Genomic DNA, 17,715 nt, shown 5'->3' with positions numbered 1-17,715 from the left:
TTGATTTTACTGCAAGCTCAGCACTATCTTTGTAGTAGTAGTTTTTGCCATCATGGTAGTCTCCAGCTGGTCTAGACTGATGATAAAGCATTTGGTGATAAAGCATTGATTGTTGACAGAGGTGTCTCAGCCTAGCTGAGTTAAGTGGTCTTGAAAGGAGTATTGAAATAATAAAAATGTCCATAGATTTACCATGTAAAGATAAGTATTACTGGAATTGTTGAGCTATTTTATTTCTCTTTTCCAAAGCAGGAAAAAATTACAGTGATTTTGGTTAACTTTTGAAATTCTGGGTTTCAGCTTCTGAAGATACTGGCTGGTATGATTTCTATGTCCATGGAAGTATTTGGTGATGGAAATGAGATCGGCATGTTCATGTCCTATGTTTGGGCCCTCAGCCAAGTTACCACTGCCTGAAGGAAAGGCTCTGTTGTTTTTTTAAACTGGGAGAATGACACGTTCAAAGCAAACAAACAAACAAAGAGGCAAAGGAGTTCTACTGCAGTTGAAAATAGTTCATTTTCTGAGTGTGATACAGCAGGAGGGACATTTAAATAAATTTCAATGCTAGGGCCAGCCCCAGTGCCTGCCACAATATAGCAAGATCCATGTAATAACATCTTTCATTCTCTCTCAATTTGTGCAGAAGTGTTTGACTTGCCCTGGTGAGCTTTATAGGAAGCAAGGAGAATGTCTCTTTGTGTGAGATTTATAAACGTGTCCTTGAAGACTGAGCAGAGAGGGGCACGTTCTGCTGAGGAGCTGGCTGTTTTTCTAATCTTTGTCACATTCAAATGTTGTGTTGTTTCACCCTAGTGTGACTCTTTCCATCATGTTCTCTCCCCTAAAACCTTGCAGTTCATTACGTCTTTCCTGAATAAAGAAGTGCATGACTATTGACTTCAGAAAAGAATTAAAGTATTTTTGTGCTATGACCTTACAGGTTTTGCTTAGTCATGCAATGAGGCTGTGAGAAGTGACAGGATTTTACTGGCAATTTGGAGAGCTTTTAGGAAAATGTTAGTGATTAAAGTACTAACATAACTAAGATTTTAGATGTAAAAACCTATAGAAACTTGCATTCATTTAGTTAAAGCAATTTAATAAATTGTATTCAAATTAGCTCTTCTTAACAAACCGTGGAGCCTGCCAAATTGGAATTTGAAAGACACATGAGCACACCTTTGCCAGTAAGACCCTTTATGACTATTTGAGATGAGCATTTGCTAATTTTGTTAGGCTGCTAGGTGGGAGGCTTGGAGAAGGAAAAATTTGTCCCAGGGTGCCAAATCCTGAAGTATGTATCATTTCCCTGTGTACTGTTGTGCTGAACTGCTGCAGTGCTACAATGAATTAAAGAAAAGGGTAGTAGGCAATAAATAAATTATGTACACACCTCCTAAATAATTAACGAGTATTAGACTGCTCCTTGGTAGTTGAGACAGTCTCACACTTCAGGAAAATAAAGAAGTGTGTGAAATTCCAAGTAATTTCTGATGCTGTTTGTTTAGGAGCTTGTGGGATAAATCTTCCACTGGCAGTAGAAGCAGGGTAGATCAGTACTTGGAGCCCTACCATGGGTAAAACAAAGAAGGGGAGAAGGAAAGTCACTGACTCAGACCTATCTGGGATCTTGTGTGAATGTCAAAGGATTTGTTTTGGGGTATTTTTGTTTTGTTTTTTTGTGGGAGTTGTTTTGAATTTTATTTTTTTGAAATTACTGACAAATGCAAGTTGTGAAGCCAGCCTCAGAGTCTGGGTTTCTTGGTGGTAGGATCCACAATGCATATTATAAAGGTTTTAATAGTGCTCCTGTCTCTTGTGGTGATGATCTCCTTGTTATGTGATTCAGGCTTTTGAATTTTTCTGATAGCTGGTGCTGGAGAAGAAAGATGAAAATGATTATTTTTTCCTATGAATGTCCCACTGTACAACACTTCGATAGTCTGCAGCTTTCAAACCATTCAAGCTTGGGGATATGGGAATAACTTCCCTTTAGTAATTAGGTATGTGAAAAATGTGAGTGCTTTGAGGCTGGGGTCTATAGGATCATACGTTTGCTGGAAGAACAAATTAGATTCAGGGATAAAAGTGCAAATTTTCCATTCAGGTTGTCAATCCCTTACCAGTATGGCTTACTGGAACTTTGCTCTACATTGAGTACAGAACAAGAAGGACAAAGACCTGTTGGAGTGAGTCCAGTAGAATACTAAGATGATTAGAGAGATGGAACGTCTCTCCTATGAGGAAAGACTGAGACAGTTAAGATTGCTCATCCTGGAGGACTTTGGGGAGACCTTATGGCAGCCTTCCAGTACCTAAAAATGTCTACAAGAGAGTTGGAAAGAGACTTTTTACAAGGGCATGTAGTGACAGGATGAAGGGCTAGGGCTTTAAACTGAAAATCAATAGGTTTAGATTGTCATAGGTTAGCAAGCATAGTCCTGGAAGGGATGTCCTTGCTAAGGGGTGCTTACAGCTTCCTCTGGGACCTGACAGAACCTATCAGCTGGCCAGTTTGAATATGGACAATTCTCTAAGCCACTTAAAGTTGTGACCGCCTCTGTGATCCACGCTTAAGAATAGGCAAACGCCCCCCCAGCTCTCTCTCGTTTCCGGCGCTGGGACAGGTGGCTGCGGGGCCCGAGTGGGGGCCAGCGGGCCCTGCCCAGGCCCTGCTTGGGCCAGGCCGGGCCGGGCCACGGCCATCCTGGAGCCGACGGACCTGTTCCACCCACGGAACCCCCCCCACTGCCTTGCCGTGGGCAGCCGGAGCGGCTCGGCTCTCCCCCCTCTCCACTGCGATAAGAAAAATTCAACATTCCAGCTGCAAAGCTGCAAGGCCGAGGTGAGATTAACCCTTTTTATTGCTGTGAAGAGCTGAAAACCTGAGGGAAGAGAGAGAGGAGATGCTTAAAGCTGAAATTCTCTTGTGAAGCTGTGATATATCAGAGTATCCTGTTGTAATTTCATGAAGATATGGGGGGTGAAGTGTTCAGCTCGTAAGCAGAAGCACCTGCACCGAGATAGGCAGATGCTGACGCAGCTGTAATTTCATGAGAAGTTTGGACAGGGAGAGATGGACCAGATGAGGACTTTTGCTCCAAATGGGAAAGGAGAAAACCTCAGTTCCTAGAGATGTTCCCAGAGATAGTCCTAAAGATGAAGATGATGAAGACCCTTTGCTCCCAGGGAAGGAGAAGTGCCTCTGTTTTTTTGTTTCTGAACGGCTCAACCTTAAAATTGTACCCCAAAAAACTTCAAGAGTGGACCCTCGAAAGCAGTTGCGGGAAAAGCTGCAAGTCGGGGGAAAGGACTCACACGCAGGCAGAGAGACTCCTCTTCCTAAATGGACTGAACAATATTTGGAAGTGGGCGGCTGTCTCGTTGTGATAATGTTTTCATAGCATGAGCAAGAAGAGACTTCTCTTTCTAAATGGACTGAACAAGGTTATTATGGAAGTGGTAAACAGACTGAACATCTTAAGGGTTGTCTTTTTACATTGTCAGTGGGAGAAGGGAGGAAGGTGGGGGGAGGAGGAGAGTTCTGAAGGTGGTATAATTTTTTTTCTTTCCTCTTTTAGGCCTGTTAATAAACTTCTTTATATTCTTTCAAGTTTGGTGCCTGCTTTGCATTTCTCCTAATTCTTATCTCACAGAAGATAAACAGTAATGAGTATTTTAGAGCAAACCACTACAGGTAATAAGAAGACAATTTTTACTGTGAGGGTGGTGAGACACTAGCAAATGGTGCTCAGGGAAACTGTGGATGCTTCATTTCTGAAAGTGTTCAAGAAAAGCTTGGATGGGTCTCTGAGCAACCCAGTCTAGTGAAAGGTGTCCTTGCCCATGGCTGTGAGGTTGGTACCAGATGATCGTTAAGGTCTCTCCAACTCAGGTCATTCTGTGATTCTGTGATTAAGTCAAGTAATTCTTATGGTCTTTTTAGCTGGTGGGGTGCAAAGCCATGTCTGTGTGAATGCAGTACATCATAACCTTCTACTGAGGCTGTTTGATCATAGCCTGCTAGAAACCAAATTTCACTAAGTGATTAAAAATATCAGGGAATCAGCACTACAGCACTCACCCTTATATACCTGGTCAGTGCAATCTCCAAGTCATCCCTGTCAAACATCTGCTTCAAACTTGCAGTACTTGAGGACATATTTCACTGTGCCTCTATGTGAATTTTCTTTTCTTGTGGCTCTCTTAGTGTTTGTTTATAATGTTGAGTGGAAAGATTAACTACTATGAAATGGCATATTTGCAATGATCTACTGCTTTCTCCAAATTTTAGATTTTTTGCCTAATTGAAACTCCACATGAAAATGGCTTATACTGAATTTTTCTTATTGCTTTCACCATTGAGTAGTAAATGAAGAGCAATTGTGTAAAAAAATCTGGAAAAAAAGAGATCAGAAATAATTGAACAAAGAAAACCAAACATTCAAATATTTTCACAAGCAAAAAATATTAATGCTTTAAAATGATTATTAAAGCTATTATTTTTAAGCTTCTGTGAAAATTATTTTACATTTTTTAGCCCATTTGCAAAATCTTTTTCCATTCTTCTGTAAGTTTAGTAACTTTTGATTAAGGTGTACTTGATGCAGTCACAAATGAAGTTTAAAGAATTTGCTATTACATTTCTTTCAAAGTCCAAGACATCAACACCTGCTATATTGCAGTGTCTGTTCTTTGTGTGACCAGGGTAATTTGCTGACAATGCGAAAACCTGAAAGTTTTACAAGATTTGATGGTCATTCCAATTTAGATGTTCCTCTGAAATTTCCAGTCTTGATTCAAACCACCTGGATCTACAAAACTGATTTCTACTCTTGCCTTGTCTGTAGGACTGGTCACTACAGTCAATTTAACTCTAAATAGTTTGCTGACTGCAAATTTAATGTTTCAGAGAAAAATGAAAGAAATTCTGAAGGGATAAATTGTAGAATAAAATGTCTTTCTTTCCAAATTTGTTTGATTAACAATTGGCATATATGCCAATTCTACTATAAATACATGTCCTAAAAAATCCCCCCACCAAAATCCCATCCCCCCAAAATAAAACAAACCCAAAAACCCCACAAACCCCTCAAAAAGAGATTCTTGGGTTTAACCAGAGATAAACTTTTTGTGTGGCTATTTTGAAAATCAAGCACCTCAAAATATCCAAACTACAATATGAGTCAATTGGAATCTATCATCTGTTGCAGTAGTTCTCTGCTCATGGTAGACTGATTTTTTTTAAAAATAATCATTACTATATGAGGAATAAAGCTTATTCCAGTTGCTCAGTTACTGCTGGAAAGGAATTACTGTACTTCTGAAGGAAAATAAACAACAAACCAAGACCCAACATAAGTTTTGTAAAATTCATAAGTGATGAAAACCTATGGCAGCTTATGGGACATGCCTGATAAAAATTTACAGCTGTAACTGTAGCTGTCAGAAAAGTTTTTGTGGTACTTATCAGCTACAAGCACTAGAGACATATTGTGGTGAGTTTTTTAAGGTCTCCATAGCATTAACTCGAGAAGCCTGGCGGGGCTGGTAGGCTCAGTGTGCTCGGCAGTTTTTCAGCTCTCGTGCTGGATGGCAGCCAGTGCATTAGAGCTGGACCCGTTCCTGCCTGTGCCTGGAATGACTTCCCGGGAGACAGCACAGCCCCCAACAGGCAGTGCTACAGAGGCAAAGTACTTGAGTAAACTCAGGCCATCTGTTGACTGCATAAATTAGTTTTCCCCATTTGCCCATCTAGCTATAAGGTATCAACTTTTTTTTTTTTTTAATTTCCTTTTTTTCCTTCCAGATAATGTATTTTTTCTTTATTCAGTTCTAGTAGGATAGAGATAGGAAAATGCATTTTTTGCATCATTTTTCTTCCTTCCTTCTTATGGTTATGTGCATTTCACTGTAGTGTCTTTGATTAACAAATAAAATGATCTCCTTCATATACAAGTTCTGCTTTGGAAACAGTTAATGGCCCCTCAGAGATAACCTTTATTCATGATAGAGGAGAAACAAATTTTTATTTCCCCTCTTCCTTCTCATCTTTTTTCCCCATTTCCCCTTTTGTATTTTTGCTTTTCCCTTTTTTCCTCTTATTTTTATCCTCTTTTCCTCCTTCTCTTTCCTTGTGAATACTATCATATGAATAAATAGATAAGTGACTAAGCTGATTAAATTAACATAACTTAAATGAATTAATTCAATTGGTATGTTTGTATTTCAGCTTTCAAGGAAGAATTCAATTCAGCAATAACTATTTTATCTGTAATTCAGTGATTTTAAAGGATCTCCATTTTACTGCTTTCTTAGCACTCTGTGGGAATCAGATTCCTTGAGCATTTTGCAGTTGGTTACTTTATCATTAAAACTGGTCAATTTTGAAGATTAATTAAATGATTTTTAGTGTCAGCTTCTACCTCTCAGACAAAAAGGTGAAGTACTTCTTTCATAGGGCCCATTTGGCTTTTCATAGCAGTAGTCTTTCTGAAGCTCCAGTAAGAACAGAGGATGTCTTGATGCCTCTTCTGTCAAGTCACTTGGCTTATTTTGAATGTCTGCTGTCATTTTGATTTATTTCAATTTTTTTCTTTTGTAGATTTATACAAAAAACACAGCATTGTATACTGTAGAAGCAAACAACCCTCGTCAGCTAGTGGAAATTGCAGCCAGAGACATCGAAAAACTTCTAAGTAACAGGTCTAAAGCCTTGGTGGTGAGTACTAATGGGTTAAGCTTTCTATTTAGTATTTTAAAAGATCTTTATTTACTATTGAAACATGTTTTCATTGTTATTTTTACTGCCTATACACTTAGAGGCAGTGTCAGTGTGATGTGTATAAGACATGGCATGTAGAAAGATGGCTCCTGAGTTCATGGTAAAAATGAGCTCGTTTGTTGGCATAGGGCAGATGTTTATAATAGTGACCGACAGATAGGAACCATGGCCAAGTAAGAAATCAAATTATAAATAGATTGGAAAATATTCCTCTAGGTGACGCATATGAATGTTTATGACTTGAAGATCACTGTACTCTATAGTCAGTAATGAGCTTGGGGAAACAAGAAGCAGGGCTTTTTTTTCTGATTTGCTAATTTAATCTGTATTTCAATCATATTTTGTGTGAAGACCATGCTACATTGTGACCTCACAATTCTTTATGCTTTAAGTAATAAGTATCTGTTTCTTTAAAGAGCTTTTGCCAGCAGTCCCTTTCTCTTCTATCCTGTAAGACACCAGACCTGGGTAATTGCCTTGTATGGTTCCTACTCACATCACTCTTGCCAGTATAAGAGTTTAAAGTGCTTTTCAGAAGATACTGACCAAACATGCATGGAGGGATCTGGATGAATTAATAAACATCCTTGATTCAGAGTAGAACTATTAGAAATAGTTTTAAAGGATGGAAAAGCAGACTGGATTTCCTTGAGCAATTGCATATCCACACAGGCCTGCAGATAAGTTTGGACATGTCATTTAAAGTGAAAGAGAGAGGAAAGAGGGATTCGTTCACCTAACTGTAGACATCTACTCAGCTGGTTGGCCTAAGCTCCTTTTTTGTTCAGTGGAATAAAACAGGCACTTCTCAGTCGGGACTGACCTGACATTTTCTGAGTAAGACTTTAAGATGGGATGAACTATAGCCAAGAAGAACTTACTTCTCTCTTTCTCAGTTGGAGAAGCCTCAAATGTAAATGTCTATATTGTAAGTGTGTGAAGCTGGGGGAGATGAGTCCCACCCAAAGACTCCTTTTATCAGTACAGTTTCAAGCAGCTGAAGAATCAGCGTGAGTGTAAAACTGCTGCTGCTGTTCTGAGGACTCAGTTCTTGTAGGCAATGAAATTTTGCACAGTCTGTTGTCTGTTGCATAGGTACCACCAGAGGTACCCATTGTCCTGCCTTTGGTTCTTAGCAGGAGTTCATTCTTCCCGTTCCCATTGTTTACCTAATGTGCAATGTGCATCAGTGTTATCTGGGCCAAAGCTTCTCTAATTAATTCAAATGACTGGAAAATAGATTTGATTTTTTTCTTATTTTCCTGTTTTACCTCAGTGGGAGTGTGTTTATGTGGCATTCTGTAGACTTTGTATTACCATTGCAAAGTACTGTAAGTCATTTGGATGTTGGAACCCTGGGTTTAGAGAATTTAGGTTTCTGGGATATAATAATATATATGTGTAACAATATGGAGGATTTTGGGTGTGGATTTGTTCTTCTTTTCTCCTTCTTCTTCACAAATCTGAGTGTTCTGGTGGTCAAAAACATATTACTTAGCATTTTCTAATTGGGTGATTTGGACTTTAAAAGGCCTTGAAAGTTAGAACTCACAGCCATTTTCCACCTTGTTAACTAAGAGGCACATCCTGTGCAGCTGTGCTATATATAAGAAAATAATAAACATCAGTAAAAAAGAAGAACCTAGCATCGTCTGCCTTTTAATCCAAACTCTGAGTAAAAGAACTTACGATTAAGAGGCAAAACAAAATCAGAGAAAATAACATTTGGAGACCTTTGTGAATACACAATTTCCCCCACCATTTGTGCTTCAACCCATATAAGATTGGTGTTTTTTAAGTTATTACAGACAAATCTTATATTTTCTCAAGACTCAAGATTAATGTAGGGGTTTTTATATGTTTGTGGTAGTTTGATCTTAAAATTTTAAGAAAATTAAATAAGTATCTCATGCTTACTTTAAGAAATATTCCAGAACATTTTTTTGTGAATGTGGAAGAAGGTGCTACCTCACTTTAGGCAAGCAAATGGTCACATTTTGAAAAGGGCAATATGATTCAGTTTCCCAAGGTAAAAGAAGACTAAAGTAGGAGCAGGATGGTCCTTTGGTCCAGTAGCTCCTAACAGCTCGGTTATTTATACTGACTTTTCTATTTGCAGTTATCCCAGATGTATACCAGAACTTTCAATGACTTTTGATTTTAAACCTTCCTACGTTTTTTTTTTACACACAGGAGACATTCATTATCCCCTGCACCTGATCTATTGATTTCTACTAAGAGGACTTATTTACCTTCCATATATATTTCTCTTTCTGCTTTTTTCAAGGACTACCTTTAAGCTGTCAGTTTATAAACTTTATGTAATGAGGCTGAATTATTTATCTTGAATTTCAGTCTTCTAAAGCCTGATGGGTCACATTTTATCTGAAATCAGGAGTGGAGTTGAACAGAACTGTCACTAATGACTGCACAGAGGGTTTAACCATTAGGGCTAATATGACTCAAAGTGTTAATTAAGACCTGAATCCTGAAAAGAATATGATGCAAGAGCATCAGACATCCTGCAGTGATGCCTTGAGGAAGGTGCCAGTGAATTACATCAATGATGTAAGCATCAAGAGACTAGCATACCTCAGGGATGCCATGGTTTCCTCTAGGCATGAGACACAAACAACCTTTGGGCAAGGTTATAATAAGCAAATATTAGTGATGACCTTTCTAACAATAAGTTGCCTTCCCCTGAGCCATAAGAGCACCTTTAAATGAGAAATATCTCTTGCATTCTGAATTATTTGTGTTTTCATGTAACACTGTGCTAGAAAACTCTCTAGCTATGAGAGTAAAATTACCAGGTAAATGGGTGTGAGCTTCTGTTTGACAGAAGCTTAAAAATGGTGGTTAAAATAGGTACCTAGCTGAGGAAGGAGAAAGGGGAAAGCCCTGATCTGATCTCACAGGGCTTTCCTGGAATACTGTTTCTAGGAAATATTAGGCATAGACAGAAAAGTTAGGATGAGAAGAAAATGGAAAATTTTCTAGCAAAGTGCAGTGGAGGAAGAGAGTAGTATGAGTAGTAAGGAGGGAGACAGGCAACAGCCTTCTAGCGAAGGATGTCAAAGACTGTCTTGCAATGGAGCCTGTTGTTGAAATAGTGAACATTTCTTTTATAGTTTACTGCTGTTTACTATTGTGTATTTGCCTGGCCTAACCGTACTGAACATCCCCTATTTCAATATAATGGAATTCTCATATGCATATGGTCCTGCAAGGAGCAAGGAGTTGGAGTCCTTGCATTCCTATGGGTCCTTTCAAACTCAAGATATTCTATGATCCTACAATTTCATGATAATACTACGGAGAAGTCAATATTCTGTCTCTGTGTACCTTACTGAATAGTGGGGTACAGAAGAGCTGTGCTACCACTGCAACCTGCAGCCCCAGGTGTGTACTGGCAGATGGGTGGAGGTTTCATTGAAAATATATCCTGCAATGGCTATTGGCAAAACTCACAAAGCTTTTCCGAGGATACCAACATATAGTATGCCTAGCCCACTGGGCTGTCTGGCACCCAAATTGTTCATTTTTGATAGACTTAGCCTCTGTTTTAGCATTCCTGCTGCATTTATGAGTGCAATAGGTTTCTGGAGCTGCGTAGATAATGCAAATAGATCATAATCTTTTCATTCAAATGGAAAATTTGGAAGATACTAATGCTTATTTGTTGAGTATCATTAGAAATACTAAAGAGAGTACCTGTCACTGTACTGATGCCATGATGATTTTTTGCCTTTTCTTTTATACCCCTTTTATACCTTTTATAGCTTTTTGTATTCTTAGTGTTTTTTAGCCTCCATTCTTAGACTTATTTTGTTAAGCTAGGAAGCTAAACATTTTAGAAGCCTTGTAGTTGAGGATCAGAATGCCCCAGACCCCAAGGTCCTCTCCAGAACACATTCTATAAACTAAGATAGAACCATCCAGGAGAAGGTTCCTTGGGGAAGGGGGCTCACTTGAGCCTCTGATTGGGGAATCTTTGATAGATATGCTAATTAGTAAGGCCTATAATGTTGTACCAGATCTATTGTGTGTGTGCATTGCTGTGTGCATTTCGGGGCATTCCACCTGGACGTAGTGCACCTAAGGATCCTTAAAATAAGTACAGAGGGAAAATCCCTTTTTGCCTTCTAATCATGTTTGATTCTTGATTTTAAGACCAGGAAAATACATCATTCCTATATTTATAAAATATGGTTTGAGGAGATACAAATATTTCCTCATTGACTACATAAAATTAAACCCTTTTAAAGTCATTAATATACAAGATGGATTAATAATACTTTTTTTATTGCTCATGTAAAATACTGTAGTAATCTTAAGATTTGCAAAAATCCTAATTTTTTTTGGTCATACTTTAAAATTAGAAAGGGATATTTTAAATACTCAGTGCTTTGCCAAAGCAAAAGTTCTGAAGTTTTGTTTTCTGTTTATGCATTGTATCATGAGGGGAATGAGGTATAATTTTGTTTATATAACATATTCAACATATAAAAAGTAATATTTGGTCCAGTGCTGTACACCAAATTTAAACAGCCACTTCACTCCTGTGCAGTATGAAGTTGCAGCCCTTGGTCTTCCTCTCCCCGTTGCTCAGTACATGTCAAGGAGCATCCTGAATCTTCTACAGCTGGAAAATCTGCAGTTTTACCACTTCTCCTTTTTGCTCATATATTTGAATTGAAGATAGTAAGCAATTTGTATCTCTTAGGTAAAAGAAAATTAAAGAAAGAAAATGAAGAATAAAGGATACCTAGTAACAGTCTTTTCAAGCCCATACTGCAGAACCTTTAGGGAAAAGGATCAAAACATCCTATTTCTTGCTTAGCTAAGGTCCCATTCTGCATTCTGAAATCATTTAATGTTTGGCTGTTTGTGTAATAGTTTGAGATTAATCCCAATTATCCTCCTATCCAAAATTAGAGCATATGCATATTCCCCTACAAGTCTTTTCCACAATAAAATACCTTTTTCTGGTAAGCCTCATTGTCAAGATCTTATTGTCAGCACTATGTTGTACACTCACGGTGCATTTATTAGCATCACTGCCCACACTGTATGGCAACAGCATAGCCATTTGTGTAAAGCAAACACTCAAGCTCCACTAAAATACATTTCACTGGAGAATGAGAGACAGTCATACTTTCACCGCCAAATTCCTGCCTATGATTTATTTGTTTTGCTTTGGGGTCATCTGAGTCTGCTTTTAACTAACTCATGTTAAGGTCGCTCAAGGGAAGGCTCTAGTCAGTACCCTTGGTTTCTTGAGCTGTGTGCAGATAAAGATGAATTACATGCACATTTGAACCTTATTGTCTAGATTTCTTCAGACATCTCAACCAGAGGCATAATATCTTCATTCCAGCCTCCTTGCCTTGATTTTGTAAGAAAACTGAGGAAGCTGAGTTTCCATGGAAACTGAGGCACAGATTGTGTGCTGGGAGACAGGTTCCCTCTACGTGCTCTTGGTAAATGTCCAAGCTGCACAACTGTGTCTCTGAATGAGGAGCTCAGAATGTTTATCTGCTGTTTTAGATGCAATTTCAACACAGCTGTGCAAGTGTGTCCAGATCTCTCAGTATTTCCCTGCCCGCCTGAAATAAGTCTTCAGCGTCTCACTATAAAACCAGGAAGCTTAAATAAACATGTGTTATAACATATTTCAAGATTCCCAGGCAGAGATCCTATGCACTTTAAATAGGGTTGGGAATTTTTTTGTAGCCTGAAAGACCTATAAAACTAAAATAAATTTTGTAGGTGTGCTTGATACTACTTTTGAAAGGTATCCTCGCTCTAACTTGAGTTTTGTTTTGATATCTAAAACCATTCTAACATCCTAAAAACTTCTCTGTGACACCTACCTTCTGGTCTGCTAATCTTAAATTGCCTATAGTAACAAGATAGCTTTCCATACTTTAAAAATACTCTATAGATAAATTTGAGTTGTCCACTCATTTAGCAGAACTTTGGACATCATCTCTTGCTTTTGGGCTGTGTTACAACTCAGACACCATTATTCTGAGCTCCACTAGGAATTCCAAGAGGCTTAAATAGTCACATCTCAGAGCTGAGTCCTCCATTCCTGCATGCTAATCTAAAGTTTAGAGCTAATCACTCTGTGATGCCTTGGGCCAGGTCTTTAAACTGAAAATGTCTGTGAATACATGTGGATCCATATCCGGATATGGACACACTTTAACAGGTGTGTTGAAATTGCTTCCGAACTATATTCCAGTATCCCTTCAATTCCAAATGGTGAATTCATTTGCTCTTATTCTCAGCTTGTGAGGGCTAAAGTCCTTGCCTGAAAATTAAGTCATTCTCAGTGGTGTAGTTTGGATTCTCTTAAAGTTGAGGGTAATCTGTGCTTGTGACTTCCCTCATCACTTTGCAAATAATGGCACAATAAAAATTGTGATTTTGTCAGTAGGAGACACTGATGAACTAGGTCTTGAGCTGATGGAGGAATCTGATGTTTCCTGTTAGTTATTATGCATGGGTGTGATATCCCACAGAATGCACAGAGAAAGGCAGAATTTTACCCTTGAATTGTGGTCGTATCAGAGGTTAATCAAGATAAAATAGCTTTGCCTTCCTCTCTTTCCTAGATAATATTAAGAATGTAAGCCTTTTTGAAAACTGCTTTGAAAACTGATTTCAGTACAAAAAGAAGCATCGCCTATGTCTTGGTAGATATGCTGCTATTCAGTTTTTTTTTATTTTCAGGCATTTCTATTCCTTTGACTCTGCCAATTACAGGCAGTGTTGGACAATTTTATTGCAAAGGGCTCAAGTTGGACAAATTCAGAGAAAGGAAATAGCTTGAACTGTGGTTAGTCTCCCAGCAAACAACACTTTCTGACATTTTGTTAGTATTTTTTTGTTAGTTCTGTGAAAAGCTGAACATCATAAAGGAACTGGCAATGGACTGTGTGTGCTGGGTTGTTTGCCAAAATAATTTCAGGTATGACTTCTAAGAAGAGGAAGTCTAAAAAGTTGGAAAAGAACAAAGTAACTGGAGTAAATTACCAGTCAAACAAATGAAGAAAGTTTTTTCTATGCATGTTTTTGTGTCATGAACACAGGTTTTATATTAATTTCACTCTAACATATTAATTTTCTCCTTGAAACTGTTTGGTTGTACCTGTTTCTTCTCTTTATTATTTCAAAAAATTTTATTTTATTAACTTTAAATTTCAAGTTGAGGGTGTCTCTTTAGCTATAGTAAAAGATTACACAAAGTGTGTACCAGCATCATAAAGCAAATGTCTTTAATTGCAATGATCCTCCCAGAAAAATGCTTACATTTTGGAAAAATACAACTAAAATACACTGTCCTCTGTGCAAGGAGTGAAAGATCATGCATGCATGCCATGGTTTTACATGAAAATATGTCTTCGTCCTTTAACTCTTTTCTGTTCTGTATGTGCCAGAATTTTACAGTGTTAGGACGCCAGGTCTATTCACATGTTTACTTTTTATATCTCCAACAATTTTCTGCATCCTAAGTAACTCACCAAGGTGAAAAATTTTAAATTTTATTTCTGGATGCTTCCTGTGAGTATTTAAAATAGACATTGTCATCTCCTTGTTGCAGCATTAGATTTAGATTTCAGTCCACGGCTGGAGCTGGTCTAAAGAGCTTGTTCAGATATGGCAGGAACTTTTCAGGTGAGTTTAAGACTAATGCTTTGCTATTTTTGAAACTACTCTCACTGGATATTTACACACTAGCAGAAAAACTTCTACATATGCTCTTTTAGACTACAGTACTGAGTCTATTAGCCTGTATGAACATTGTTTAAATCTCCAGATGTAAATGTAGTCTATTTTAAAAGTCAGCTGTAGTTGCCGAAGCAAATGTGTTTTGGAATGACAGCTAGTGAGACGCAACACTTGTGAAGTCAAACATTTGTCAACTTGTCCACATGTCAGATGTTTGAATTTGTTTTTGCTTGTCTTGCCTAGAGTCTTATTTTATTAACCGAAATCCAGGTTGTGTGGATGAAACATTACGCCTCAGAGGATAGATTCACATAACTCACATACCTTGCAAGGCATCATAAAGTCTGGAAAAATAAATCAGTGTGTTTGCAGTGAAAGTTCTTATGAATATTGCCTGTTTCCGTGCTTTTCTTTCCACGGTTGACTTGGTTTGCCTTCTGCAGATCTTGTATTCTTGTTGACAGATGAGGGGGTCATCCCTCCAACTTGCCATGTCCTTATAGATAGCCGCAGTCATCATTTTGATTTTTGTGGCCCTGAACTGTACAAAGTGCTGCAATGGCATCAAGTCTGCGAGCTTAGAGAGACACCTGCTGAATCTCCATCCTGCCAGCACAGTGCATTGCACTTGGAGCTTTAACTGAGACAAAGAAAGCTAAAAAGGACTTGTGGCAAATAATATTAGTTGATGATCAGCTTCACAGTTTGACATTTCTTCTTCCTTATACAGTAAATTGTCACTGTTAGCATAGTTTTGTTGCATTCACATTTCATATGGAGAAAAATAAGGAGCATTGATATCTGTAGCAGTTCTTTCCTGTTTAGATCCCTTTATATATTTGAGTAAAGTCACTTACAAAGTAAATGGCCATGGTTGATTTTGCAGAAATTTTTTTGCAGATGTTTTTTTACAACCTGTGAGAGATTCTTCATGGTCTCGTTACAATCAGGTTTCTTTGTCCACCTTTATGGATACTGAAATTTAATTTGTGAAAGATGTTCTGCAGGCACATGGCCTCATTAATGCCAGCATCACCCTAAGCTGGAGGTTCGACTTAGGAGCTGTGAAAGGTGAAATACTGCTCAAATAAGTCTTGATTTCTTTTAGTTTTAAAGTTACTTTTTCAGCTTTGGAAGCTCAATATTTAAAATAAAACAATGCAACCCAAACCTCTGTAGTTATTTTTCTTGGATTAGTTCCAGTTTTTGCCTCAAGGGCTTTGCTAGCCTTCTTATCCTCAGGCAGCTTCTTCTCCTGAAGTTATTTTTGTTTTCCTTGTATGAGCTTCTGCCTGATTTTTGTGGCCCTGAACTGTACATAGTGCTGCAATGGTGAAGAGAATTTTTTTCTTCCTTATTTCTTGGTCTGATGACTTTCATTCAGATCATGCCCAAGGAACACATTTATGTTTTTGTTTGTTTGTTTTGTGTGTGTGTGTGTGTGTGTGTAAAACTGTTTTTCTCTGTGGCTAGTTGAAAGTTTTACAGAAGAATTATTTTCCATGGTACATCACATTTTTCAAATAATAATATTTTGTAGTAGTAGTTTAATTTGCAAGTGTTGGCTTCCATACCCGTGTGCTGTCTAGTCAGCCCATTCAAGACTCTTTTTTTTCTTCAGTCACTACACATAAGTTTTCAAGCACAATAAAATCAAATTTAAAAAAATTAAAATCCTCTGTGAAATGAAAATTCCACTCATTTGCTGAAAGCTCTATTAAACATTATGGAGAAGAATGAAGTGTAAGTGTTGTTTTCAGAGATGCAAACTTGCATTATGCATAAACTATGGTACAATAGTTGTGTATTGTACACAATCCCAAGCCTGCATTATGCCTGGGTTAAATTTTGGGCTCTTTATCGTCTCTGGTCTTTCAGAATCTTTGCTTTAAGAGCATTGATACCTGACTGTATGCATGATTCCAGTATTTGTCTCAGTGGAATTCTTTGTACCTTTTTCTTGTCTTTTTCCACATTCTCCATATTAAAAGTTCAGATTAGATTGTGTTGCTGCAGCATCACACTAACTCATGTTGAATTGTTTACCCCATTTGACTTTAAATACTTTCCAGGGTACCTGTGTCTGAGTCAGTGCTTTTAAAATATGCTATGAAATCTGTACATTCCTGGGTAAGAGAGTTTTAGTTAGTTCTCAAAACATTTGCATTGTAATTCAGTTCAATTTTCACTTCAGAGGGCAGAATTAAAGCAGCAATGGAGAATTAAAGCTATATTGTTTAAAATGCAACCCTTTCTAATTGTTATGTACATGCCCTGATAAAATGCTCAGATGTTTTTTCCTGCCTTTTTCTAGATCAAATTTTCAGTGAGATTGAGCTGAGTGCAATAATTGTTACTGTGGCGCCAGAGTAAGATTAAATTTAGAAATGCCAGTTTTGACTGATGAAGTATGTAAAAGCATCAGACTTTCAACTTCAGTAGAACTCTTACTGCAATAAAAAACTGTTGAAATACATAATGGACATCAGAATCTGTCCTTTACACAAGCAAAAGATAAGTCCCCACTTTTGAGTTGGTTGCTGGTCATATGATTTTATAAATTAGCATTCAAGAATGAGTAGTTGAAGAGTATGTTCTTTCAAACAGGCTTCCTAATTTTTTTTTCCTTTCTGTAAAGGGTAGTGTTTTCTGGGTGTTATGGTACCTATCTACAGCATGGCCATAATGCTTATTCTGTAGCTGCAGTATCCTTAAATGCGCTGTTAGGTCTGGATAACAGTATGTGTCCAGTAGTGTAACAAATTTCCTGGAATATTTGAGTATTACTTCACACCTTTTGGTAGCACATTTTGTGCCAGTATTTCAGGTACATGGTTAATTGGACCCCTCAGGAAGGAGTGCAGGTAAATCTGGGGCTCTTCCAAGTAAGCTTTAAAGGGATCAGATCAGCTGTTCCCAATCCTTGGAAACAGCTTGCTGCAGAGTTAGTTAAGAAGAAATACTGAGCTTCATGAAAGTATGAAGCACTTTCAGGGAGTGTGTTCACCTGGCATCTTTCTTTCATGCTTTTCTTCCTTATCAGTTTAAGGTGCCCACCTGTCACCTTTGTCGCACCTTTTGTGCTTTGTAGTGAAATTTCCATGTTAAAACTTTCCTTAAGAGAGCTCCTGTAGTTTTCGTTGCAATGTTGACTTTTGATGTACTTGTTAGTACAAAAGGCAAAATTC

General features: G+C 37.9%; 1 protein-coding gene across 11 annotated transcripts in view; it reads left to right on the top strand.

The window, feature by feature from the left end:
- CACNA2D1 (calcium voltage-gated channel auxiliary subunit alpha2delta 1) overlaps positions 1 to 17,715 on the top strand; it is a 365,044-nt gene that overhangs the window by 60,202 nt on the left and 287,127 nt on the right. For all 11 annotated transcript variants that reach the window (XM_048302698.1, XM_048302701.1, XM_048302697.1 and 8 more), the window contains exon 3: positions 6,608 to 6,724. In XM_048302698.1, the coding sequence (XP_048158655.1) occupies positions 6,608 to 6,724 (117 nt within the window). The remainder of the gene's footprint in view (positions 1 to 6,607; positions 6,725 to 17,715) is intronic.

The sequence above is a fragment of the Corvus hawaiiensis genome, chromosome 4 (genome assembly GCF_020740725.1).
Source record: "Corvus hawaiiensis isolate bCorHaw1 chromosome 4, bCorHaw1.pri.cur, whole genome shotgun sequence".
NCBI classification, from domain to species: Eukaryota; Metazoa; Chordata; class Aves; order Passeriformes; family Corvidae; genus Corvus; species Corvus hawaiiensis.
This window is presented reverse-complemented; position numbering and strand designations above follow the sequence as displayed.